This window comes from Capra hircus, chromosome 21 (genome assembly GCF_001704415.2).
Source record: "Capra hircus breed San Clemente chromosome 21, ASM170441v1, whole genome shotgun sequence".
NCBI lineage: Eukaryota > Metazoa > Chordata > Mammalia > Artiodactyla > Bovidae > Capra > Capra hircus.
The window spans coordinates 67,579,230-67,604,403 of NC_030828.1; the positions used below are offsets into that span (position 1 = coordinate 67,579,230).

Sequence of the window (25,174 nt, forward strand, 5' to 3'; positions counted from 1 at the left end):
CCTCTTGCTCTCATGCAGGAACGAAGGCGTTGTCTGGCAGGCTCGAGGGCTCTGAGTGCCAGGCCCCCGGGAGAGGCAGACGCCCAGACCCTCAGCGCTTGGCCAGGGCCCTCCCCCTTCAGGGCCGCCTCCTTTCCTGAGCTCCGTTATGTTCTGCAGCCCGTGCCCACGAGCTGCCCAGCCGACGGCCAGGCCGCTGTCCGCCGACTCTGCCCAGCTCTGAAGGCTGCTTTCAGCTGTGCTGTGTTAAGGCTGTTCACTGAGACGGAGCCTTAAACATGCCCTTGGAGAACAGGAATGGCGGCTGGTGGCTGCGGGCAGGCCCTTTACAGCCCTTGCCCCTCCTGGGCCCCGGGCACGTGGAGATTCGTGTTTTCCTTTTCAAAGCTCTTCTTTGGAGGGTTAAGTAACACAGGGTGGTTCTGAAGCGTTTTCAGATCAGCCCTGAGATTGCTCGAGGGGATGATGAGGGCCAGCTGGTTCGCTGAGGGCGACTCCAGGTGATGCCCGCTGAGCGCGGTTTGCGTGCTCGCTGAGGCGGGTCTGAGGGGTGGGTGTCCTGGTGCCATCAGATTCCAGGTGTGGTTCATCTTCTGTTGACCAGGTGGGACGCTCCCAGCCGCCTTTCCCTCATGAGCCGCCTGGGTCAGCTGGTGGGCCTCCCTGGGGCTCTCCTAGGGCTCCCTCTGGGGGCGTCCTCCACCCCAGCAGGGGAGGGGGCGGCAGCAGCCCCCTGAGGTCTCGTCACAGCGAGGTGGGGCTTTAAACTTGGGGAGTTTCTCTTACAGAGGAACGGGCCACCCTGCACAGGGCCTGCTTGTGAGTGCCTCTGCCTCCCCGGAGGCTGGGGCTCCTGACCCCACTGTGCGCTGCAGCCGCTCAGGGGTCAGGGCGTTCTGAGTGCTCCCCAGAGGTGCTGGAAAGGAGAGGAAGAGCAGGGCCGTGTCCCCACGTGGGCACTGTGGCCCCTTCAGGTGCCTGTCGAGGTGGGGGGCGATGTGTCTGTCACCTCACAGCCTGGAGGGGCCACAGCCCCTGCCTCCGCTGCGTTCATGCTTTCTCCCAGCTGCGGACCTGATTCAGGACGTGTGAAACCCACCCAGGTTCCCTTAGTGACCGCGGTCTCTGGAAAAACAAAGGGTGTTCAGAAAGAGCGAGCATGGGGCTGAGGACAGAACGCTCCCAGCTGGTGGAGACCTTTGCAGGGCCCTGGGGTGACCCTGGCCTGGCGTGGAGCCCGCTGGCCCCTTTCCTAAGGGTGTGGTGGTCTCTGCAAGGCCGCGTGGAGGCAGTGTTTGGGTGAGCGGGCCCGGGCTGCTGAGAGTGGCCGTTCAGTGGGGGGTGCCCTGTTCTGATCTTTGAGGGAAGCCCCATGTAGTTCTCAGAGGGCAGCTGGGGGGGGGGGGGCGCCCGCCCGCCCGCCCGCCCTCCTTTCCTGGTGAGGGGACCCTTGAGGGCCAGCACCCAATTCTACATCGTTTCTGACAAGTCAGACTCGCCCCAGGCTGTGGAGGAGCTGAGAATGTCCGCGGGAATGTAAGGGCAGGCGCGTGTCAGGGCGAAGGTCGGGGGACCTGCCTTCCAGCCTCCTGCCCCTCCCCCGGGGGCTGCAGGGATTCAGCTGGTTACTTTCTGAAGCTTAAAAATATTCCTGTCTGTTGGGTCAGAAGACTGCTAGGAATAGTGCATCCCCAGGCAGCCTCCCTGAGGACTGGGTTTACAGCGCGTCAGACTTCAGTTCCTGGGAAGGCCTGCTGCGTCTGTGTGGGGCCGGCCTCTGATGGGTTTCTATTTGCGCTTGTGTTCGAGCGATATAGTGATCCTGGGGTTTCTGGAAACTAAAGCGGCACTCAGCGCCAGCCCAGGTGAGGTTCAAGTCAGCGCAGTCACTGGACAGACAGACACAGCCTCCATGGGATCCCCGACCCAAAGATGTGCGTGCTGTTTCCTTTAACTCGCCAGCACGTCGGGGGACGAGGGTGGTTCCCACAGTGGTGTGGGGCCACCCCTCGGGGTCGTGGGCCTGCGAGGGCCGTCTGGCTGTCCCTGGGGTGTGGGCGGCTGAGAGCTGGGGACAGGCGGGCTCCCCGGGACGTCCGTCAGCTGGGCGGATGGATGTGGTCCCCGGGGCGCGTGTGGGTGCGCGCGTGCAGGCCCGCACCTCTGCAGCGTGGGGCGGTCTGTATTCCGACCGGGGCGGCCGTTCCTGTTCTTTTTCCTCACTGTGGCTGTGACTTGCCTAGGAAATCACTTGGAACTGTTCATAGTTAATTACAAAAACTTTTATTTCCTGTTGTAAAGTCCCTGTACTTTGCAGAAAGGCTCTTCTGTGAAACTCCAACCCTGAAAGCAGCTTTTCGTATTTTAACACTAGCCACTCGGCCTTTTAGGGTCACAGGCTACTTTGAAAACATGATGAAAGCTGGAAATGGATCGTCCTGTCCTAGAAAAACACACAACAGTGCTGATGGCCAGGGCTGGTGGCCCAGCCGTAACCCTGAGGGGCGGCCCGTGTCGGGGCAGGGGTCGGCCTGCACGCTGCGAGCAGAGGAGTGAGAGGGTGGCCGTCAGGTGAGGGAGTCCCAGCAGAGAGCCAGTGCTGTGGAGGGCCCGGGGCGGCGGGCGCCTTCACCCGGTGTGCGTTCGTCCGCAGCCGCTGGGCCGGTTGCCTGGCGGAGGTGGGCAGAGGCGTGGCGAAGGTGACTCAGCCCTTCCAGAACTGGGCCAGCGTGTCCTCGGTGAATGTGGGGCCTCGTGCTTCCAAACCGGATGGTTGTGGCCAGGCTGAGCAGAGGACCGTGTTCCAAGCAGAAGCGCCGGCCGTCGTGGGGGAGGCAGGTGCGTCTGGGCAGGAGTTCCTGCCGGAGTGGACCCCCTGCCCCCAACAAGGCCAGGGCCGAGGCCCCAGCCACTGCAGCACACTGGACCGGCTGCCCTTGGAGACGAGTCCTCATGGGCCCAGAGGGGGTTTCCGCAGACGGGCCGAGCCGGCTTCGGCAGCAGGGGCAGCTCCCCACTCCGAGGGGGGTCCTGGACCCTGCGGTCAGCTGCACACAGTCCCAGGTGTACCCCGCACGCCCTCGGCGGTGATCGTGTAGGAGCAGGATGAGGGTGGCAGATGGGGGGCAAAGACCACCCTGAGCGTGCGGCCAGGCGGGGCGAGAGGCACCTCCTCAGGGAGCTGCCGGTCGGCCAGCAGCCTCACGAGCAGCTGGTTGGCCCAGGTTATCCCCAGGGCTGGGGACGTCCTGAGATGGGGAACACCATGCGTCACCTGTGGCACCAGCACCTCCCGCCCCCCGAGCCCCCCGTTCTCAGGGCATCGCTCACCCTGGCGGCCCGGCCACCGAGTCCTGCTCCTCTATGGCCTCCGTCACCTGGAGGGTGCAGAGCGGTCAGTGACGGGACCCCGCCGGCCCGGCCCCGCAGGGGCTGGGGGGAGGCCCACCTGGTTGACGCACAGCACGGGGCTCCGGAAGGTGCAGCTCAGCCGCCGCAGTTCAGCCCCCAGTGCCAGCAGACGCTGGGCCCTGAGGGCCAGGGCTGCCCTGTCGAACTCAGAGCGGAAGGGGGCTGCCACGGAGTCGATGACCACCAGGCGGGCCATGCCCCGTGCCAGCAGCACCGGCACCTTCTCGCTCACGCACTGCAGCAGGGTGTCCTGAGGGCCGGGAGGCCCGTCAGCGCCCGCTCAGGGCCCCCCATCCGCCCTGCCCTGCCCCTCTCCCCGCCGGGGCCGTCCGTGGCCCCAAGCCAGGCACTGCCTGCCGCCTGCACCCAGCGGCATCACCGAGGCTGACCTGTCGCCACACCCAGCCAGGGGGGCGCGGCGCAGGGCCTGACCATCCTGCGTCCGGCGTGCAGACCCCCGGGCTGGGCCCAGCGACGCACCAGGATGCGCAGCGGGGCCCTTGGCACTGTGCCATCCTTGGGGGCCAGCCCCGCTAGGACTGCCGGGAGCTGCCTGCCCATGTCCCCGCCCCGAGTGAGGTCCGCTCTGTGCTTCACCCGCAGGGCGCCGCCAGCAGAGCCCCTCTCTGTGGACAACGACAGCAGCAGCAGTGGCCTGGAAGACGCCAGCCTGAGCGTGAGTCCCGTCACCCAGGGGGTGCGGGGTCGGGACTCCCCAGAGCGGCCGGGCACGGAGACCCTGTCCCCCGGGAGGCGGAGGGGCCCTGGGCCCGAGGCTGCTTGCGCAGGGGTGTCGGCCCGGGCGTGTAGAGGGCAGCGGCTCTGCCTGAGCCACTGCCGGGCGCAGCCCCGTGGGTGGGGGCCTTGACCCCAGCCCTGACCCTCCGCCCCCTCTGCAGTGAGGCGGCCATGGAGGAGTCCAGCCTGAGCTGCTGTGTGCACCCCGAGGGCCCGGTGACACCGTGAAGGTCACGAGGCTGGAGGGCCTGGGGCAGTGCCTGCAGCGCTGACCGACACCCCATCCCAGCGCCCTGCCCCTGCTACGCCTCACACTGCGGGGCCCAGGACAGCCTGCATGCCCGCGACCTGCCCGGCCTGGGCCGCTGCTCTGCCCCTGCCCCGGGCTATGTGTGATCATGGACTTTACTGTAAATTTCTAAAAATTAAACTTTATACATCTTATCCTTTACTTGACATTCTTTCTAGCGGGGGAGGGCCCGGGGGGGCATGCTACTCTGCTCTCCACCGCCCGGCTCCCTTCTGAGCCCTCCACCTCGTTACTCAGCCGCAGATGACGGCCCCATCTGGCTGCCCGCCCCCTCTCCAGGCACGGCTTCCAGACATGGTAGCACCCTGGCAGCCCAGCCCGGCGGCCAGCAGTCTGAGGGGCTTGTCCAGCTGGGGCCCCAGGGCTGCGAGGGGGCCTTCCCCTCCTTCAGAGGTGTAGAACCCCACTCGACTCCGGCCGGGGCAGCGGGCCCCATTCTGCGGGCAGTGGGCATCTCTGCAGCCGGGTGAATGGGAGCTGGAGGCACTTGCCCGGTGGGGACGCAGGGGTTTGCTCAGGGCAGGAGGTGGTGTGTCTCCTCGGGGCCAAGGTTGGCAGCAACACAGAGGACAGCCAGTTCATCCCCAAGTCCAGGCACTGAATAACGCTGGCCTGAGTGGGACCCATGGCCCCAGGCTGTGACCCCCCGCAGGCGGGCACGGGGCCTGACCATGGTTCCGGGCTTTGTGTACACGACCCGCTGGCTCCCCCTCAGACACTCACCACGTCGGCCGCATGCTCGATGAAGATCTGGTGGCCGAACTTGATCTTGGAGATCACGTCCGCCGGGACGTCTGCCCGCAGGCGCTGCTGTTGGGCGATGAGCTGCTGCAGACGGCGGCTGGGGAAGGCGTCCTCTGTGCACACGTACACCGCCCCTGGGAGGCCGCGGCGCGGTCAGCGGCCAGCGGCCAGCACACAGCCCCCTTCCTGCGCTGCCCCGTGGGCCTCCCCTCTGACCCAGGGCGGGGCTGGCCGGTGCCTGCCTGCCACCTGGCCAACAGGATGTCACCCTGGGGGTCTGCCCCCTGGCCGTCTCAGGTGGGAGTGGGTGGCGTTCTCAGGGGCCTGCGCTTTCAGAAACACCCCTTCCTGCAGACATGGGGGGCCCCTCCCAGGCCCCATGGATCAGAGGTTCCCAGATCCCACTGTCAGGCTCCTCCCACAGTTCCAGGCTACGTGGAGGGAACTGTCTTTGCTGTGCCTGGAAAAGCCAGTCGTCAAAACGCTGGCGATACATCGCCGGGGCCTGAACCCTCTCCGGAAGATCCAGGCCGAGTCCCGCAGCTGGAAAGAGCGAGGGGCCACAGGTGCTCCACAGAGGCCCCAGGATAGTCCAGTGGGAAACAGCAGTCTTTTTAAGAAAGGGCAGCGGGACAGATGGACAGACGCCCACGTACAAAAGGACGAGATCAGACTCGTGCCTCACACCACATAAAAAACGGACTCACACTGGGTCAGCTACGAGAGCCCAACGCACAGCACCGTTAGGAGAAGGTGCAGGCGTGAATCTCGGACCTCGGGTCAGGCAGTGGGTCCTTACCCACGACACGAAGAGCGTAGGCGAGAAAGACCAGGGAAGCCGGACACCATCAAAGTGAGGAACAGCTTCAAAAGTTCATCGAGAAAGTGAGGAGCAGCTTCCAGAGAGCACTGTGAGCTGTGTATCCGCTAAGAGCCTAGTGTCCACGTGACACAAAGATCACTTATCAGTTCGGTCACAGAAAGACAGATCACCCAAGGGTTCAGATGGGCAGAAGATGGGAAGAGACATTGCTCCAGACACGCAGGTGAGTGGCAGCTCGTGGCGAGACGCTCAGCACCACTGCTCACGAGGGGAACTCAGCTGGGGCCACAGTGACAACGCTCCCACGCTGGGTCAGAGGGACAAGGGCCAGCTCGGATGCGGGGGGCTGGGGACCGCCTCCAGCCTTCCTGGGAGGGGAGACGGCGCAGCGGCTGCTAAGAGTCTTTGGAACCACGGAGCTACCATGAGACCCAGCACCACTCCTAGGCATCCACCCGGAGCCACGTGCTAACAGAAGGCGTGAACAAGCCACGTGACCGTCGGATGGAAGGGTGGTAACTAAGTCAGGGGCTTCCCTGGTGGTGCAGTGGCTCAGAGCCACGCCGGGGACACGGGTTCAAGCCCTGGTCCTGGAAGACCCCACATGCCCTGTGCTCTGGAGCCTCTGAGCTGCTGCTGCTGTGCCTGAGAACCACAGCTAAGGAAGCCCTGGGCCACAAGGGCTGAGCCCAGGTGCTGTGTGCCCAAAGCTGTGTGCTCACAGCCCACACTCCGTGGCAAGATGCTGCCGCGGCCAGAGGCCCTCGTGCCGCAGTGAAGACAAAGTCCGCCCGTCTGTGAGCGTGCAGCCTGCTGTGACCTGGTCCTGCTCCTACAGAATTTCAGACGGCGGGGGGTGAGGAGCCAGAACTGCTCTGAGTGGTCAGGGCTGCCCATGCGCCCTGCACCCCGGGTCGTCCCGGAGCGGTCTGTGCGCTCTCCACACGGCCGAGCCCTTGGTGCCCACATGGTGCCTGTGCACGTCCAGAGGTGGGTACCACATCTTTCAAAATTAGGGCTTTTGGATCTGATTCGGGGAAGCCGCTTTCTCAGCAAGTCGTCCAACAGACCCATGTTTAACGTGGTCACGGCGGCCATGGGTCAGTCCCCTGTAGGGGACGCCCATTTACAGGCACTGCAGGCCCGCTCATCCTCGTGGGCAGGTCCCAGGCTCTGAGCTCAGCCGGCAGGGGGGCCCTCTGAGCGTGAAGAGATGGGAAACGTGGGAAACGGCCCCCTGGGGCCAGCAGGTCGGGACCCCCACCCCTGGCACTCACCAGCCCCTAGGCCTCCGTGGCACCGCGGGAGCTGCACTGCCAGGCAGAGCTGCAAGGCCAGCTGGGTCTTCCCAGCCGAGCTGCGTCCGGCCAACTCGGTGATGCCGTCCAGGGGCAGCCCGCCGCGGAGCAGCACGTCCAGCACGGGGCAGCCCAGGCTCAGGCGCTGGCACTGCTCGGGGAACGGCCCCTCCTGCCGGAGCAGGCGCAGCGCTGGGGGCAGAGGGGGCAGAGACAGGTGAGCCCAGGGCCCCAGCCCCGTGGGCACCCCGTCCAGGCCCCCGCGCCGGGGCCCCAGCACCTGTGCACATGCTGTGTCCCCGCAGGAGCAAGGCAGCCGCCCTCAGCAGGAGCCGCACGTCAGGGCTAGAGAGGTGGGTCCGTCTCTGCAGATCTGGCCCAGAAAAATGCAGGACCTCTTTGACTGATCTGAGTTTGGCTGAAATCACAGAACCGGTCATAGGACACAGTCAGACGCGGTGCCCGTGGCAACAGTGACGCGGGGACAGTGGGTGACCCTCAGCTCTGGGGGCCTGGTGGGCAGCAGTCGGCCCACCTGCTCCCTGAAGCTGTATGGACCCCTGGACTACAGGTCAGGGGGGAAGGGGCCTGTCCCCAGGGCGGGGAGCAGTGGCCTCCAGACACATCTGCGACAGGCCTGCGTGTGCACTGCCAGGGAGGGGCCGCAGGAAGGGACCCAAACGAACGCCCACTGCGCCCAGGGAGTGAAGAGGGAGAGTGAGCAGCACCATGGCGGGTTTTACGGGGTGAGGCCCGAGAGCTGGTGTTTGGGAGGAAAGGGAGTAATTCTGAGTTTAGATCAGTGTAATATTTTTAAACCAGCAGGAAAAAACCCCGCTAACAATACATCCAGTCGATCCAGAGAAGGGCAGAGAAGAGCACACACACACACAGAGGACAAACAGCACAGCTACGGGGCCGTGAGAGCCGGCTTCCCTGAACGGCCTCAAAGACACACCCTGCTCTGCTCTGCTCGCGGAGGGTCAAAGGGAAAGACGTGGCCTCAGGAGTGAGGAGCAGCCCAGCCCTGTGCACCGCCCACCAGTGCCGAGTGCCTGACCCCCCAGCATCCTCACAGCCACGGGGGGCGGAGATGGAGGGCACAGCCACGGGGGGCGGAGATGGAGGGCACAGCCATGGGGGGCGGAGATGGAGGGCACAGCCACGGGGGGCGGAGATGGAGGGCACAACCAGGAGATGGAGGGCACAACCATGGGGGGCACAGCCACGGGGGGCGGAGATGGAGGGCACAGCCACAGGGGGCGGAGATGGAGGGCACAGCCACGGGGGGCGGAGATGGAGGGCACAGCCATGGGGGGCGGAGATGGAGGGCACAGCCGTGGGGGGCGGAGATGGAGGGCACAACCAGGAGATGGAGGGGGCAACCAGGAGATGGAGGGCACAACCATGGGGGGCACAGCCACGGGGGGCGGAGATGGAGGGCACAGCCACAGGGGGCGGAGATGGAGGGCACAGCCACGGGGGGCGGAGATGGAGGGCACAGCCATGGGGGGCGGAGATGGAGGGCACAGCCACGGGGGGCGGAGATGGAGGGCACAGCCGTGGGGGGTGGAGATGGAGGGCACAACCAGGAGATGGAGGGCACAACCACGGGGGGCGGAGATGGAGGGCACAGCCACGGGGGGCGGAGATGGAGGGCACAGCCACGGGGGGCGGAGACGGAGGGCGTGCCGGGACGGGATGGGGAACAGGATGGGGGATGGGGGTGTGTGGGAACCACCAGGCAGTGGAGGAGTCGGTACAGCCTGGGGACGGATGTGCCCAGACGCCAGCAGACTGGGTGGGCCGGCCTGACAGACATCCTGCGAGGTGTGGGAATGACTGGAAGGCACAGGAAACGCGCCCATGAGAAGGGAGGCAAGCACTAACTTTGGGGAAAACCAAAGATGGTCAAGAAAGGAAACGGCCGTGAGCCCAGGTTCTGTGACAGCCGTGATGTCCCGGTGACAAGTCTGATGACTGATGTGGCCCAGGTTGCGTTCCCACTGAGGGAGGTGGGTGGACCAAGTCGGGGGAGAGGGGGCACAAGGAAGCCAGCTCTCACCCCCGAAACGGAGGCCTGTGAGGAGCCGAAAGTCAGACCCAGCAGAAGCACAGCGTTCGAAACTGACGCAGATGGAAACGCAGTGCTGAAAGGCTCACGAGGGGTAGCCAGCCCCACCTCACTGCAGACGCCGTGTGCGCCGCTGCAGCGAAAGTAAACGAAGACAGCACCCGCACAGGCCAGCCTCAGGCGCCGTCCGGGGCCAGGAGGCAGAGGGCTCCCGAGGCTCGGACAGGCCACCCTGTAAACCGCTGTCCATAAAGTGCGTGCAAGTGCACGGCACACTTTCTCACAATCACGTCACATAAACAGTGGCAAACACACCTTTCTTAACTGCAGCGATGATTCTGGGATTCAGGTCGAGCCGATCCAAATCCATTTCTTCAGCAGGGACAACCAGAGACGGGCAACTGCCCTGGGAAACGAGTTCCGACGTGCCGGCCTCCCCCTAGAGCGGCCCGGGAGGCCAGTGCAGCGGAGCCACTGAGCCTGGGGGGAGCGGCCAACTGTGGGGCCCGGGGCTCGGGAGGTCCCCCGTCCCAGGGACAGCGCTGAGATCAGCCCCAGGTTCTTCTCGCCAGGAACTCAGAAGCCTGGGCTCAGCCCACCCTGGCGTGCATTTCAGGAACCCCCGAGCACCACCCCCCCGAAGGTCACCCTGCTTCATCCGCTTTGGGAAGGTGAGAAGCGGGCTTGTGTCCCAGCCCTAGCCCCCCTGACCCACCTCTGGGGCGCGGGTGCTGGGCCCACGCTGCACTCCCTGGCGTACGCTCCCCCCTGAGCGCGTCTCCGTGGGGATCTGGAGAGAGCGGGAAGGCGAGTGGTGGATCCTATGGGCACCCGGGAGGTCAGAAGCCCCGTGACCACTGAGCCGCTCCAACAAAGGACAGCGGACACCTTGCCCACCTGGCCTGCAGCTCGCCCTGGCCCCCGGCCCAGGGCTGCATGGTGGGCGGGGTGGCAGCAGGGCGGCCATGCCAGGCTGTGGCCACTCGGCTGAGGCCGCGCCCAGCGGCCAACAGCAGCAGCAGGAAGGGCCCCCCGGGGCTCCCGACGCCGAGGGGTGCAGCACAGCGTGGATTTGGCCTTCCGCACGGACACTGCTGGCCCTCACGGTATGGGGTTCCCCCGAAGCTTCGAGAGATGGGCCACCCACCCCCTCATCCAGTCTGGTCAGGGGCGAGGGCCTGGCTACCCAGCACCCATCAGCTGTCTTGGGGTGGCCCCGGGCCCTTAGAGGCAGTTCTGGGAGCAGGAGGTCCAGATTCTGAATGACCAGGGGAGGGAAGCCTGTGCAGGGACTCGGCCGGGGAGTGCCTGGATGTAAAACCCAATCCCGAGAGCAGCTGGACACACAGGAGAGCCAGCAGTGACCACCCACGGGGCCTCGAGCCCAAGTAGAGTGCCCGCTGACAAAGCGCCTGCTGCTACCTGACACGGGCCCAGGAGCCCCACCGAGGGCCCCGGGTGGAGCCGCCAGGGACACGCGTGTGCCCTGCAGCACTCAGCGTGGGCACGGGCGGGCCTGGGCAGCCCCCCGGGAGCGTCGCGTGCACGGGTCTCAGGGAACAATCAGCAGCAGGTGCTGCTGCTGAGTGAGCGTGAAGGCATGTGAACCCCTGGGCCAAACACGAGACTCCTCCCCAGGTGGAACCACTCTCGAGTGCCTCTGGGGCTCTCAGGTGGCCTGAGGACTTCTGTGCCACCTAACAGGCTGGGATGGGCCCACCCCCACTCTGGGGACAACAGTCAGGTTCCTGGCGTCTTTAACTGAGTCACACTAAGAACTCAATGGGAGAAGGAGGGAAGATCTTTCTGAACTGATGCACTAAGCGCCTCTCCAATCCACCCAGTACCAGACGGGGTTGGGTCGGGTGGGAGGAGCCCTGGGGGAGGCAGCTGGCCAAATTCTCACAAACTGAAACTGTTATTCTTTCTCTGAATTCAGGAAAAGGATCAATACACACAGCTCCAGGCTGTTGCTCTAAAATCATCAAAGGTTGAGGGCTGACATTTACCAAAAAGTCCAAGTGTGTGACAGGTATGAACGTCACACCAGAAGTATTACAACCCGCATATTGCTGGCAAGAAAACGGAAGCACAGAGTGGTTAAGCAACAAGCTTCAGGTCACACAGCCAGCAAGTGGGTGGCCTGGGGTGCAGGTCTAGGCCTGGGCTCTAAGCCCCTGACCCTGCGTTTGCACTGCCCATCTGTTAACAACTCCAAAGGGAACTGTTTGGACCGCAGAACTCGGTAATTCAGAGGCTAACCCGCCTGAGGGTGTCCAGCTCCCTCTCAAGACGTTTCTTTTCTTTTCCTGCTCCCCTCCCAGAAAGGGCGCCAATGAGCACGCCTTCATCCCGGGGCTGCTGGAGGGAGCTTTCACCGGACCCCATGGGCGGCCACACAGGTCCTCCCCTGCCTAGGCCAGCACTGTTGTTTCTCTAGAGCCGGCCAGCCTGGACTTCTGGTCCCGCTCCCTTCGCAGGACCCTCTTGCTCATCTGGGAACCTCTCCTCTTTTCAGCCCCTGCGGCTTTGAGCACTCACTCATTCCCCAGTCCCCCGGGCCTGCATGTCCAGCAGGCCCCCGCCCGGGCCGTCCTGACAGACCAGGGGACGCTGCAGCCGCGCCCTGCCACCCACGCACACCTGCGCTTCCCACCTGGCACACTCTGAGCCCGACCCGACCCCACCCTCCGCGCCCCACCCCGCGGCCCCGGCGCGGACGCACAGCCTGAGCAGGCCCTGCAGCTGCGCGGGCTCACCGCCCCGGGACCGAGGCCCTCCGTCCCATCCCTGCTCGGCATCCGCCCGGCCCCCTCCCACCGCCCGGGACCCGCGGGGGCCCTGGCTCCGCGGTCCCTCCTGCCCGTCCGCGGCTGCGCACCGCCGATCGGGGCACTGGGTAGGCGCCAGCCGGCCCCCGCCGCGAATCCCAGCAGCAGGGCCGCGCGGGCGCCCAGCCGAGCCCTGCCCGCGCCCCAGCGGTCTCTGTGTCCAAGGCCACCCCGGCCTCCGGCAGCTCCGGGACCGCAGTGGCCACCCCGCGTCCTCACCTTGCCCGCGCCCCGCGAGCTCCTTCGCACCGCCCCACCCCTTGCTGCCTCCTCCTCCAATGAGCGCAGGGCGCCCCGAGCCGGATGCGCCAATCAGAAGAGAAGAGGAGCCCACGTCGCCGACTGACTGGCCAATCCGAAGTCTCTGTCGCCCCGAAGGGGCGGGGCGTGCTTGGGAAGGTTCTCGCTGACTATTGGTGGCCGGCCGCAGGGGCGGAGGAGGTGCCCTTGCGCCGATTGGAGCACGCGGCGGCGGGGCGGATCCCGGGCACCGATTGGTCCGTGCTCTGAGCCTGGCTTGGCGACTGGACGCGGGCGCTGTCAGCCACGCTGGCGGGGCGGGGCGGGGCTCCCGAGGGGCTCGGGCCGGGCTGTGGACCGCGGGCGGCGGGCGGCGAGCGGCGGGCGAGCGCTCCGCCGGCGTTATGTCCTCCGAGGTGGCCGCGCGCCGCGACGCCAAGAAGCTGGTGCGCTCTCCCAGCGGCCTGCGCATGGTGCCTGAGCACCGCGCCTACGGCAGCCCCTTCGGCCTGGAGGAGCCGCCGTGGGTCCCGGACAAGGAGGTAGGTCGCGGCCGCCCGCCAGCCCCGGGACCCCGGCCGCTCCCCCGGCCCTCCTGGAGTCCGCGCCGACTCCCCGGGCCCGCGCGGTGCGCCCCGCCCTCGGCTCCCCGCGCCCCCGGCCCCGGCGGACCGCCCTGACGGACTCCCGGCTCCACCCCCGCCCGGGCGCTCCGCCTGGCCCTTTTCGCGGGTGCGCGGCACCCCCACCCCGACATCCCTCCGTGATTCCGCCCGGGCCCTGACCCCTGCGCCGTCGTCTGTGGACCGGCCGCCTCCCGCGGTCGAGCTGCTGGGCTGGAACTTTTCTGACAGTTGCCACCCTCTCCCCGCGCGGGGACCGGGGGCGGGGGGGGGCAGCGTTTCTCTGCGATCGGCGCTCGGGCAGGGCCCTCGCCGTGGCCTGCGGTGCTGGGGGGTGCTGGGTGCGAGCGGGCGTCGCCAGGCGGGGCGTCTGCAGGGCGTGCTGCCTGGGGAGTCGCACCTGCTCCCGCAGAGGCGGGGCGGCACCCTTGTGCCCTTGTGTGGGGCGCTCAGGAGTTTGGACCGGATCCCTTAAGCTGTGCGAAGGCTGGCGGAGAAGCCTGGTGCGTTCCTGTCAATCTCGAGCGTCTGAGAGACGGGGAAAGACCACGCTTTGGAAACAAGCTTTAAGTTACAGCCCCTCGTGTTCTAGCTGACCGCTTTTCCTCCCTGCCCCGGGAATCGCGGTGGCAGGTTTTCCGCAGGGAAGGGTGGGGAGGTACGGGAGGAATGCGATCGGGTGTTTTCCAGGCACGGGAGAGCTCAGAAGCTAGGGAGGGCCGGTTGGCCCGCGGGGAGGGCGGGGGGAGGGTTCATTCCCTCCGCCCCCTGGTCACCGAGCCCAGCCCGCGGTGCTCCAAGAGGGCAGGGCGTTGGGCGAGGGCCGCGGGGGTCACTGGGCCGCGGGGGTCCCTGGGCCGGGTCGTCCCCTCTTGGGCTTCTCGTTGCCCCAGTTGCGCTCTTCCCTTTCTGCGTTTGTCCTCCGGGTGCTTGTAGGCTCTGAACTCGCGGAATGTGCTTTTCCTCACACGGTCCCCTTGGTTAGTGCCGTTGAAAGGTGGTTAAAGAAAGAAAAGGTACCATCACAGCTCTCATTCTCTAAGCCAGCGCGTGTCCGGGAGCTCGTTTAACTGAATCGGTGAGGGAGCCTGGCGGGTGTCATTACGGCTCAGAGGGAAGTCACAGCAGCACCGCCTGGCCTGGGAGGCGGCAGGTGAAGGGGCCGAGGTCCAGCCGGATTGATCGTCTCCACCGTGGGGGGCGGAGCCAGGACGGGCCAGTCCCGGGGCCCACAGCATCTCCACCCCCTCGGCCCAGGCCAGCGAGTCAGCCTCTGGTGCTGTCCCCGAGGGCCATTTTAGACATCTCTTCCCTGACTGATCCCCATGAAATGCTCACAGCAAGGACGGTGTGTGAGTGGGAGCCGCCTGGCCGCCCTGCACTTTGGCTCTTGAGTTCGCTCTGGGGCCCCACTGTCCGTCTTCGGGGCCCTTTGTTCTTTCCTGAAATGACCCCCTCGCTGCCTTGGGTGTCCTCTCAGAGCCGTGGGGCGTGCGGGTCTAGCCTGGGGTCTGCGGGCTCCCCGGAAAAGTGGAGGAGTCAGGCAGAGGTGCTGTCCCCCTTGGCGCGTCCTCCCCAGTGGAAGTTTCTCGTGCTCTCCAGAAACACACCCGTTTGCCGTCTCAGCAGCCAAAGAAGGCGGAGGGAGCCCTGAGGAGGGGAGGAGGCCTCCCAGGGGCAGTGACCCGAGTTTGAGGAAGTGTGTGTTGACATGTACTGGGCAGGGGCCCCGTCTGCAGTGGCCGAGGGGAGTGTTCTGGAGGAGAGCTGGCTGGGGTGGGGCAGCTCGGGCTGGGAGAGTCTGATGGAGGGCTGGCTTCAATCTGATCTGAGGCAGCTCGGGGGAGGTGGGGGTTCCCCTGCTGCCCTCCCGGCTCAGCGGCGCTCAGCCCACGCTGTGCTTCCGGGGCCACGATCCCGGTGTGTTTGTGGTTTGGAACAGGCAGGGGAGGGTGTAGGGAGAGCGTGGGGGGACATGCTGTCCCGCTTCACCCGCCTCCACTCGGCCGCTCGGGGACGAGAGTCCGGTCGTGTGTGGAGGGACAGGCCCATCGTTCCTTGGGGTCTGTCGACTGTTGACTTGGTGCTTGGTCCACGGGGCCTCCCCTTATAGATGCTGGAGAACCTGGGGTGTGCGTTATCTGTGACTCTTGGCTTCTCAGAGGGGTTCCTGCCCCCAGAAATAACGGACTCGCTCTTCTGTGTGCCTCCAAGAGCTTGTGAGGTTGGGGGGCAGTGCTGGGACATGGGGGGAGCGGGAGGAGGCCTGGGCCTAGCTCGGGCCTCCTGTGACTGTATCCGCGTGTCCCCCAGCAAGGAGAGTGGGTGTGCAGCCGTCGGAGACTGCTCTGACCCATGCACACATGCCCTTTCCTGCCGTCCTGGGTGCTAGGTGTAACAGCGGCGACGGTGGCTCTGTGCTGTTGTTTCGATGTCAGTTCCGTCTCTCATTCGTGTCCAACTCTTTGTGACCCCATGGACTGCAGCACGCCAGGCCTCCCTGTCCATCACCAGCTCCCAGAGATTGCTCAAACTCATGTCCATTGAATTGGTGATGCCATCTAACCATCTCATCCTCTGTTGTCCCCTTCTCCTGCCTTCAATCTTTCCCAGCATCAGGGTCTTTTCAAATGAGTCAGCTCTTCGCATCAGGCGGCCACAGTTTTGGAGTTTCAGCTTCAGCATCAGTCCTTCCAATGAATATTCAGTACTGATCTCCTTTAGGATGGACTGGTTGGATCTCCTTGCAGTCCGAGCGACTCTCAAGAGTCTTCTCCAACACCACAGTTCAAAAGCATCAATTCTTCGGCGCTCAGCTCTCTTTATAGTCCAACTCTCACATCCATACATGACCACTGGAAAAACCGTAGCTTTGACCAAATGAACCTTTGTTGGCAAAGTAATGTCTCTGCTTTTTAATATGCTGTCTAGGTTGGTCATAACTTTCCTTCCAAGGAGTAAGCATTATGGCTGCAATCACCATCTGCAGTGATTTTGGAGCCCCCCCAAAATAAAGTCTGTCACTGTTTCCACTATTTCCCCATCTATTTCCCATGAAGTGATGGGACCGGATGCCATGATCTTCGTTTTCTGAATGTTGAGCTTTAAGCCAACCTTTTCACTCTCCTCTCTCACTTTCATCAAGAGGCTCTTTAGTTTCTCTTCACTTTCTGCCATAAGGGTGGTGTCATCTGCATATCTGAGGTTATTGATATTTCGCCTGGCAATCTGGATTCCAGCTTATGCTTCATCCAACCTGGCATTTCGCATGATGTACTCTGCCTGTAAGTTAAATGAGCAGGGTGACAATATACAGCCTTGATGTACTCTTTTCCCAATTTGGAACCAGTCCATTGTTCTGTGCCAGTTCTAACTGTTGCTTCTTGACCTGCATACAGATTTCTCAGGAGGCAGGTCAGGTGGTCTGGCCTTCCCGTCTCTTTCAGAATTTTCCACAGTTTGTTGTGATCCACACAATCAAAGGCTTTGGCATAGTCAATAAAGCAGAAATATGTTTTTCTGGATCTCTTGCTTTTTCCATGATCCAGTGGATGTTGGCAGTTTGATCCCTGGTTGCTCTGCCTTTTCTAAATCCATCTTGAACATCTGGAAGTTCACATTCATGTACTGTTGAAGCCTGGCTTGGAGGATTCTGAGTGTTGCTTTGCTAGCATGTGAGACGAGTGCAGTTGTGCGGTGGTTTGAGCAGATAGTAGTAGTCTTGACGTCTGCAGAGGCGAACGGGGGACACAGGTGTGTCAAACAAGAAGCGAAGGTGGACTTGGGTGGGGAGAGATTGGGTTTCAGAGGGCCATTGTGGGGTGGTTCCGACCAAGGGATCTGCAAGCTGTCCAGGGGCAGATGGCAGGGGGCTTCTCCATGGGGGCGCAGCCCAGGCTTTGGGGAGCAGGGTGGGAGGGGCAGGCGGGGGCGGCTGGTGTGATCTGACCGTGGGTCGGGCGCATCACCCCTGGACTGTCTCAGGCTAAGAGGTGGGTCAGAGTTCAAGGGCCTGAAGGAAGGAGGGATGAATGAGCGTTGCATCAAGTGAGGTTCGTGCGCATGTCGTTTCGGTCAGTGAGGGGACAAGCAGGCCCAGGGGTCCCGCCCGCGGCCCGTCCGGCTTGTGGAGGGTGGCCGTGCTGTCTGTGCGTCTCCTCCAGGGCACGTGAGGAGGGGGCTCTTTGCAGGACGCTTTCCGGGAACACTACCCGAGGGGTCCCCGTCTCTGGCCTCCGGGATCCCGGGTGGGTCCCTCGTGGTGGGGGGCGAGGCCCTGCAGGCCCGCCCGCTCACTCAGGAGCTGCCCTCGGCCTCCGGGGCCCTGCGGGAGAGGCGGCCGTCCTGGGAGGCGGCCTGGCCCCCTCTCCTCAGCCCCCGCCCCGTCAGCCGTGCTGTCAGGTCCACCTCGTCCCTGGGGCTGCTGTGGGTCTGCGCCTCAGATTTCCCTGTGAGCTTGTTTTTTTAATATTTCATTGCTTGCCTCAGTTAATTGAGTTAAATCTTTGACATGGGTTTACTTTATATTTGTCGGAGTTTTTTTACCCTTTAAAAATGGTTGCTTTTCAACAAAGATGCTTTAATACATGTAACTTTGAAACTTACCTATATGATTTACTTCTTCTTGAGGAGCCTGAGAAGCTCTCCCGTGGGAGCCTGGCATCTGGGAGGACAGTGTGGGCGGCGGTCCTGTCGCTCCAGCCTCAGAGGGCCGCCGTCCTAAGGCTCCATCCTTCCCAGTCGCTTCTCTCGAAGCTTTCCTTTAACCTCTCCAGTCTCTGTCTTTATTGCGCTTTGAAGGGGCCCCCTGAGCACCCCCAGGGCTCCCGGGGCAGCTGGTCGGCACAGACTGCCGTCTCCGAGCCGTCCACCAGGGCCTCTGCCGGCCTGGCTTCCTGTGGGCCTTTCTGGTTTCTTCCTTTATCTTCCTTGTCGCCTCACTTACCCCCCTCGTTGTCGGAAGTCTCCTTCATCAGCAGGGTGGGCGCCAGTCAGCTGCTCCTTCCTGGAGCAGCGAGGGCACGGGTCGGGGCTGCCCGGCTCTGACCCCTGGCCCCCCACTCCGTCCTCTCGTGGGGATCTGTGGAGACCCCTGCCCCTTACCACCGGCTCCCTCCCCCGTCTGTGGGGTAAGAGTCCTGGGGGGCAGCACAGGGGTCCTGAAGGTGGCTGGCGGCTCGATGTTGACCTGGGGGGGCGCAGCCCAGGGAGGATCCGGCAGTGGCCGCTTGCCCGTGCATCTGTGTGTGTCTGTGTGTGCACAAGTGTGTGTCTCGGCTCACCGAGCTTCTCCCCTGTGAGACTGCAGCCCCCGCCCGCCCCCGGGGGCGCTGTGGGGACAGACCTGGTGCGTGGCCTCAGGGGCAGGTGACTCCAGGGCCTTTGGCCTCGTGGGGGGGGGGACAGGGGGCAGGCTGCTGGTCCCTGGTTTTCGGACGTTTCCTCGGATGGCGGTCCCCTACCCCGGGGCCTCTCCTCTGGGTCCAGTCAGCTGCTCAGGCCGCAGAGCTGGGCCCCAGCCTGGGCTGGCGTCTCCTTTCGGTGTAGCTGGTCTCAGACCAGGTATGAATTCTTGACTCATGTCTTCATCCGCTACTCTTATTTATTTAATTTTATTTTCATGTCAAATCATTCTCTTCATAATTTTAAAAGCTTCTTTTCTCTTATATAATCCATAGGAAAATTACCTTATTTAAAAATCTGTTTTCTGAATAACCTCATTGGTTTATTTAGATTAATACAAAATGTCTAGCTCACTAATATTTTTCAGGGATTGTATTTTACCTTCTGCTGTGGTCTTAGTTTAGAACTTGCTCTCTCAGTTGCTCAGACATGAGCCTCCTGGCAAGGGGGGAGCAGGGTCAGCCTCCACGACTGCACCCTCATCCCGCGGACTTTGCGGCGGGCGGATGTGTGAGGTCATGGGAGAGTGTGGCACACAGAGGCCCTGCCCCAGGTGGAGGCCTGAGTGCCAAACACAGAAGGTTCCAGAAGTGACGGGGAGAGGCAGTGGCGGGGCTGGTGGGGGCAGCAGCCCTGGGATTCGCCAGCTCGTGCCCGAGGTGGGCACTCTGCGGGTGATTCTGGAGGGCCAGGCCCTGTGTTCTGGGAAAGCCACTGAAGAACAAAGAGAAAACAAGGAAACATCAGTCACGGGATCACGTAAAGCTTAGCCGGCCGCTCAGCGCAGGACCATGGCAGCCTGTGGCAGGGGGCATCTGCAGACTGGCCTTGCCCACCACCCACCCCTGGAGAAGGCCGACTGGGAATGGTGGGCCGGCGGCCCTGAGTTGGGTCTGGGGGGAGGGATGCGGGTGTCAAGGTCAAGCCCTGTCTTGGGAGCAGGAGCAGAGCCCGCCTGGGTTTTGGCTGCCCCGAGTGAAGCCGGCAGAGGACTGCGGGGTTGGTCCTGCTGGCCAGGACCGACGGGGGGCGGGTTAGGCGAGGGTCACACGGTCAGGGCGCCTGGCCCCCTGCCCGGGGGCGGCATTTCCCGTCCCCCATCTTTGGAGTGAGCGGCTTTCCCACTGCAGAGGCCGGGCCTTGCCACGTGGGGGCAGCCCGTCCCCACTGCCAGGCGACACGTCTGGGCGCTCCTGTGGTTGTGGCTGGGTGACGACGTGGCTGTCTCCAGGCTGGGCCCTGGCCGGTCCGGGAGCACTGTCCCCAGGCTCCCCTCCCGAGCCCTGGGCGGCTGGGCCTGGCACCACCTCCGCCGGCTGGCCGCCGCGCCGCTGCGGCGTCTCCTGGCCGGCCCTGGGTGCCGGCGGCCGGCCGGGCCGCGCGGCCTGACCCCTGTCCCCTTGTCTCCTAGTGCCCGAGATGCATGCAGTGTGACACCAAGTTTGACTTTCTCACCAGGAAGGTGAGCTGGGCGGGGCAGGAGGGCGGCCCCGGTGCGGTGTGGGGGCGGGGCCCCTCGCGGCGTCGCGGCGGCCGCTGGTGCCCGCGGTCTGTCTGCGGGGTGCTCACGCCCGTGCCCGCGTCCCCAGCACCACTGCCGCCGGTGCGGGAAGTGCTTCTGCGACAAGTGCTGCGGCCAGAAGGTGGCGCTGCGGCGCATGTGCTTCGTGGACCCGGTGCGGCAGTGCGCCGGGTGCGCGCCGGTGTCGCGGCGCGAGGCCGACTTCTACGACCGGCAGCTCAAGCTGCTGCTGAGCGGTGAGCGCCGGGCGGGCGGGGTCGGTGGGTGGGACTCCGCCGGGTGTGGTCCCAGCCGCCCCGGGGCTCCGGGCGGGCGGAGCCCCCAGGACCTGGCAGCCCTCTCCCCGACCCCCGGCTCGCAGGCCCTCCTGGCAGCAGCGGGCCGGGCTGCCCTGGGGGTTTCCCTGGGGGCGGGTCTGCGCCCTGCGATCCGGGCCCGGGGGAGCCCCAGGCGGCGCTTCTGGCCTCCGGCGTTGCACCCCGACCCCGTCACACCCTTCCCGCCGCCGCCTCGCTCCCTTCTGACCTCTGCGCGTGTCCCTGGCCTGGAGGGGGCGGCGCGGGGAGCTGCCGCGTGCTCACGTCTGGTCCCTTCCGCAGGTGCCACCTTCCTCGTGACCTTCGGTAACTCCGAGAAGCCGGACACAATGGTCTGCCGTCTTTCCAGCAACCAGAGGTGAGGGCGGGCGCTTCCGCCTGGCACTGGGCGCCCGGAGCCTCGGAGGGCCGTGGCACGGACGCCTCTGTCTGTTGCAGGTTCCTGCTTCTGGACGGGGACGGGGATGATCACCGCGAGGTGGAGGTGGCGCGCATCGCCGCCGTGCAGATGCTCACGGAGGGCCTCCCTCCCGGAGGTAGGCGCCGCGGCCGGGGGCTCCGGGGCTCCACTCGCGGGCGTGTGAGGCGGAGAGGAGGTTCCCTGGACGTGCGCTCCGCGCTGTTCCGTCCCGTCCCTCGCGGCTGGCATCACCTGGTTCCCCAGGGCCTGCAGTGGGGCCCCCATCGCCGCCGCCCCCCAGGGTCTGCGGAGACGGGCCTCCTCGGGGAGCTCGGCCTGGCCCGGCCCTCTGCCCTGAACCCCACTCCTGGGCCTCGGGTCCGAGCGCGGAGGCTGACCCGAGCCCTCTCTCTGATTTCTGACCGGCCTTGCTGTCCTCTTCTGCCTGCCTGCCTGACGTAGACAGTCTGTCTCACACCAGCCTCCCCGCCAGCCGGCCCGCCGCCGAAGGTCAGCGTGTCTGCGGGGCGGGGAGGGGGGCTCCCCGTGACACACTCGGGCCTGAGGCGGCCAGACCGTGAAGCCGTCTGTCCCCTGGGCTCGGCCGTCCTCGCCTGAGGGGGAGCCCTGCTCCGCGGCCAGTGTCCGCCGGGCCCGGCCTGGGGAGGAACGGGGAGCCGGTGGCGGCTTGCGAGCTCCGTGCGGCCGCTCGGGGGGCGGGCTTCCCCGGGGGCGGGCTTCCCGGGGGGCGGGCTTCCCCGGGGGCGGGGGCGGGGCCGGGGCTGCTGGCGCCGCGCCCCCTTGTGGCGGCTCCGGGAGCGCAGGGAGCCCTGCTCTGCCCGGTTTCCTGGAACCGGTCAGTCCGTGCCCAGAACCGTGTTCCGGAGCGGAGGTGCGCGGGGCGGGGGAGGGCAGGGGGGGTCCCCGCGCCTGCGCTGTCTACAGCAGGGTCGCCCACTTTCTGTCAAGGGTCGGGCTGAACGTCGATTCAGCCCTGCCGGCTACAGGCTCTCAAAATTCAACAGTCCCAGGAATCGGGAAAGCCCCCTTCCAGGAGCAGGTGGTGGGCAGAAGGCAGGGGGCTGCCCCAGAGCGGGGGTGGGGGTGAGGGTGGCGCCCCTTCAGAGAGCCCAGGCCGGGGTAAGCCGGCTGACACAGCTGGGACCGCGGCTTGTGAAAGCCTTGGAGGCGTGGCACTTCGGGCTGGGTTCTGAGCTGCGGGGACTGGCGTCAGGCGGTCCCCCAAAGACAGCCTTCCAGGAGCTCGTGTCCTGCGGTGGCGTGGCTCCTCCGCTCTGACCCTGGCGCCCAGCGGTGGGGTGGGTGTGAGGCCAGCACGACAGGCAGGTGTAGCCTGGCGCAGGGTCTCAGCCATGGGGCGCGAGTGTTTGACCCGGGCTCCTGCCCACCCTGTGAGCTCAGGGTCGGCCACCAGGCAGCCGCTGCCCTGACACAGGCCCCCTGAGAGGCCAGCACCAGGGCCAGGGAGGGGCGCCCGGGCCGCTGCTTTGGGGCGGCTGGCACCCTGGTGTTCAAGGCTGCTCGGGGCATCCTTACCTTGTTCCCACTCCAGGAGGCAACGCGAGGGCCACAGGCATGACCCTGCAGTACACGACCCCGGGGGCGGAGGGGCTGACGCAGCTGACGCTGACAGCCGGCGAGGACGCCGAGGGCAGCAGGAGGCAGGCGACGGCGTGGCTGGCGGCCATGCACAAGGTACCTCCTGTTCCACGCTCCTCCCCCGCCCAGCCGAGGGGCCTCCTTCCGCCTCAGCCAGGCACACGCCTTTCTGGTCACCTTGCAGGCGGCCAAGCTCCTCCACGAGGCTCGGGACCAGTAACCCCACGCGGGCTGGACGGTCCGCTTGGGGCAGCAGCACCTGCTCGCAGGCGCACAGGCACGACTGACCCTGCAAGCGCTGGAGACGCCGCCGAGCCCTCGGAGCCCGCCTAGCGCAGTATGCACGCACCAGCCAACGCTCCAGCCATTCGCGCTTTAGAACCTGTCACTTGGTGATACCTAACTGCGAGGGAGAGGCTGAGCTACACTACTGCTAATGCTCTCTGCCTTGTTTTTACGAGTGCCCATGTTTACTAGAAGGTTCTGGTACCCTGGTTCTGGTCCACTGGTTCTTCCACAGATGTGATCCGGGCAGCGGTCACCTGGCCTGATTTGACCTGGTGCGCTTCTCACACTGCCCGCTCAGCGTGTCACTAACCCAGGGCCACGAGCAAACCTTTGATACTTCACCGGGGAAGGAGCATGCTTTACCTTTTGTACTTTTCACTACTATTTCACTTTAACTGTACAACAATTTGTATATAAAGCTTACAATTAAAACTTATTTTGAAAGTAAGGGTCAGGCCTTGCCTCTCTGTGTCCAGACAACCCGAGCTTCCCGCTCAGCTCAGCTCCGGCTCCAGAACACAAGACTCGAAGCCGCCTGTGAGAGACAGCGGTTTATTGCGTGCATGTACACGGCCTCAGCACAGGCTGCCCGCGGGTGCTCCTTTCTCGTGAGCACGCTGTGTACAATCGGTGCCCCAAGGATATACACGTCTATACGTAAATTACACACGAGACTCATACATGGAAAATAAAGCTCAGGGCCCGGACTTTAATGAGAAAAAAAAAAATTTCCAACATGGTTCTGATAGTTTCGAGTGGTTTAGTCAAAAAATACTTTTGGTATATAAAAGCCTGTACGTACAGTTCAAACCTCGGGGAAGCGCCTCACTGTAAGTCTGGAACCGGGGCAGAGGGACCAGGGATAAGTCTGGAACCGGGGCAGAGGGGCCAGGGATAAGTCTGGAACCGGGGCAGAGGGACCGGGGAGTCTGGGCCCTGCCCCGAGACGCACTGGCGGGCGTCTCCCATCCACCCGCCCCCCGCCCAGGCCTTCAGCGCCGGGAACGGCAAGGGCGCTGGGGCATCGGGAGGCTGCAGGAAGGCGGCGCCGTGTTGGAACTTCTGACCCGGTGGTGTCACTTGGTCCTAAGGTTTCTTGTGCCTGTGGCCTGTTGGTGACCTAGACCGAGGCCTGGAACGGGAAAGGAGCCCACACCTCAGGCCCCCCCCCGAACAGGCCCCCACACAGGGCTCCTTTGGTGAGAGAATTGCAGGCGAGGATGGCGCCAGGCTTCGGGCTTCCGGCTTCCGGGGGACGGGAGGGTGGGCTCCAGCGAGGGGCGCACCTCACAGCTGGCAGGCTCTCTGGGGGGGCTGGGGCAATACCGGGGGCGAGGGGGCCTTGGGGCCCACGTCCATAAGAGCATCGTCTTCATCAGCAACCAATCGGGGGTCAACGACAGGGCTTCTTATTGGCAACAAGGGTGGTGGTTTAGAAAGCTGGGTATTTATTTGGATTTACAGTAATTAGCAAAATTCAGTCTCCTTGGAGGTGAAGGCCTCTCTCTGAGCTGAGGGCAGACCCTCACCCGGGGGCCCTCACACCGCGGAAACGGTCTGCTGCGGAGCCCCTGAAGCTGCGTCCAGCGTCCACTTCCGGGAGATGGCCAAGTCAGCCCGAGCCGCTCCCCGCCGCCGGCGGACCTGTGCGGTGCTGCAGGGGGCGCTCAGGCCAGCGTCCGCTGTCGGGGTTTGATCCGCGGATACAACTGGGAGGCAATGGACAGGGCTTAGGACGAAGGGACAACCGCTGGGCAGGGGCCCTGTGCCAAGGCCAGGCTGATGCTCAGAGGCCGCCCTCCTCTGGAGACACCCCCCTAACGCCCAGAGGCCCCTAACCCTAACCCTCTCAGGGCACTCAGGACCGCCTGATACTGGTGCTGTCTGTAAGGCCCCCAAAGGTGCCTGGCAGGTGTCCAGTGACTGCAGGGCGACAGCAGCTGCCAGCCCACTGGGCGTGGGGCAGAGGGCAGAGGGAGGCCCAGGGCCTGAGGGGCCATCGCTGCAGAGGGCGCAGCCTCAGGCCCCGGGAGCAGCTCATGCGGGAGCAGCCCCCATCGAGGGGCTCCAGCCTCCCCACAGGCCTCCCCCAGAGCAGATGCCCCCGCTCCCCGTGTTTCCCAGGAAGCACGGAGAAAGGCAGTCTTGCCCCCGGGGTGGGGTCTGAGCCGGCCCCCCCCCACCCCCCCCCCGAAGTAGGAGGGCCCCGCCCCCAGCAGTAGGAGGGCTCCACCTCCGCCTTACCCCCAGCAGGTTCCTGGGCACGTAGCCCTCCCGGTCCCCGAGGCGAGCCCACCACCAGTCGGTCTCGACCTCATCCTTGCGCCGTAGAATGGTGAGTGCGTCCCCTTCGCGGAAGGACAGCTCGTCGCTGTTCTGAGCCTCGTAGGCCCACAGGGCGTACACCACCCCTTTGTTCATCACGCCCAGCTTCTCCTGCACGCCTGGGACAGGAGAGCCGACAGTCAGGTCTGCAGGGCCGGCTGCTGAGGGCCGGCCCGCGCCAGGCTCGGAGACGCCACTGGCCTCGGG

At 64.8% G+C, this 25,174-nt stretch overlaps 3 protein-coding genes and 1 long non-coding RNA gene across 16 annotated transcripts in view; 2 read left to right on the plus strand and 2 right to left on the minus strand.

The window, feature by feature from the left end:
• The window catches only part of KLC1, a 67,033-nt gene extending 62,440 nt beyond the window's left edge, over window positions 1-4,593 (plus strand). For 7 of the 8 annotated variants that reach the window (XR_001919855.1, XR_001919856.1, XR_001919857.1 and 4 more), the window contains 2 exons: window positions 4,015-4,087; window positions 4,311-4,593. This is a non-coding gene — a long non-coding RNA (kinesin light chain 1). The remainder of the gene's footprint in view (window positions 1-4,014; window positions 4,088-4,310) is intronic. The other variant, XR_001919852.1, reaches the window with a different exon arrangement.
• On the minus strand, window positions 2,261-12,518 carry XRCC3 (X-ray repair cross complementing 3). Of its 4 annotated transcripts, none has more exons than XM_018066014.1 (9): window positions 12,449-12,518; window positions 10,114-10,188; window positions 9,714-9,837; window positions 7,605-7,742; window positions 7,304-7,516; window positions 5,183-5,337; window positions 3,449-3,661; window positions 3,331-3,377; window positions 2,261-3,248 (listed from the first exon to the last, which is right to left on the minus strand). In XM_018066014.1, the coding sequence occupies exons 3-9, from the start codon at window positions 9,766-9,768 to the stop codon at window positions 3,044-3,046; spliced, it is 1,026 nt and encodes a 341-aa protein (XP_017921503.1). In that variant the 5' UTR covers window positions 9,769-9,837; window positions 10,114-10,188; window positions 12,449-12,518; the 3' UTR covers window positions 2,261-3,043. The 4 variants fall into 4 exon arrangements, with proteins under 4 accessions (XP_017921503.1, XP_017921502.1, XP_017921500.1 ...); XM_018066013.1 differs by having other exon boundaries at window positions 9,714-9,878; XM_018066011.1 differs by lacking the exon at window positions 12,449-12,518 and having other exon boundaries at window positions 10,114-12,087.
• ZFYVE21 (zinc finger FYVE-type containing 21) lies at window positions 12,801-23,090 on the plus strand. 2 transcript variants are annotated; one of them, XM_018066085.1, is made up of 8 exons: window positions 12,801-13,011; window positions 19,907-19,957; window positions 20,085-20,253; window positions 20,617-20,692; window positions 20,773-20,870; window positions 21,197-21,244; window positions 22,308-22,450; window positions 22,539-23,090. In XM_018066085.1, exons 1-8 carry the CDS (start codon window positions 12,874-12,876, stop codon window positions 22,572-22,574), a joined length of 759 nt encoding a protein of 252 aa, XP_017921574.1. In that variant the 5' UTR covers window positions 12,801-12,873; the 3' UTR covers window positions 22,575-23,090. The 2 variants fall into 2 exon arrangements, with proteins under 2 accessions (XP_017921574.1, XP_017921575.1); XM_018066086.1 differs by lacking the exon at window positions 21,197-21,244.
• PPP1R13B (protein phosphatase 1 regulatory subunit 13B) overlaps window positions 23,181-25,174 on the minus strand; it is a 73,908-nt gene continuing 71,914 nt past the window's right edge. For both annotated transcript variants that reach the window (XM_018066083.1, XM_018066084.1), the window contains 2 exons: window positions 24,887-25,086; window positions 23,181-24,351 (listed from right to left, as the gene is read on the minus strand). In XM_018066083.1, coding sequence (XP_017921572.1) covers window positions 24,310-24,351; window positions 24,887-25,086 — 242 coding nt within the window. In that variant the 3' untranslated portion in view covers window positions 23,181-24,309. The remainder of the gene's footprint in view (window positions 24,352-24,886; window positions 25,087-25,174) is intronic.

What these genes read in the sequence shown, in the direction of transcription:
- ZFYVE21 (XM_018066085.1), top strand. Translation starts at nt 12,874, where the DNA reads ATGTCCTCCGAGGTGGCCGCGCGCCGCGACGCCAAGAAGCTGGTGCGC. An exon ending in CGTCTTTCCAGCAACCAGAG is followed by an intron (nt 20,693 to 20,772) that starts GTGAGGGCGGGC and finishes TGTCTGTTGCAG; the next exon opens with GTTCCTGCTTCTGGACGGGG. An exon ending in GGCTGGCGGCCATGCACAAG is followed by an intron (nt 22,451 to 22,538) that starts GTACCTCCTGTT and finishes GTCACCTTGCAG; the next exon opens with GCGGCCAAGCTCCTCCACGA.
- XRCC3 (XM_018066011.1), bottom strand. Translation starts at nt 10,365, where the DNA reads ATGGCCGCCCTGCTGCCACCCCGCCCACCATGCAGCCCTGGGCCGGGG. An exon ending in CCAGCACCCGCGCCCCAGAG is followed by an intron (nt 9,838 to 10,113) that starts GTGGGTCAGGGG and finishes GGGCCGCTCTAG; the next exon opens with GGGGAGGCCGGCACGTCGGA. An exon ending in TCGGTGGCCGGGCCGCCAGG is followed by an intron (nt 3,249 to 3,330) that starts GTGAGCGATGCC and finishes TCCCCATCTCAG; the next exon opens with GACGTCCCCAGCCCTGGGGA.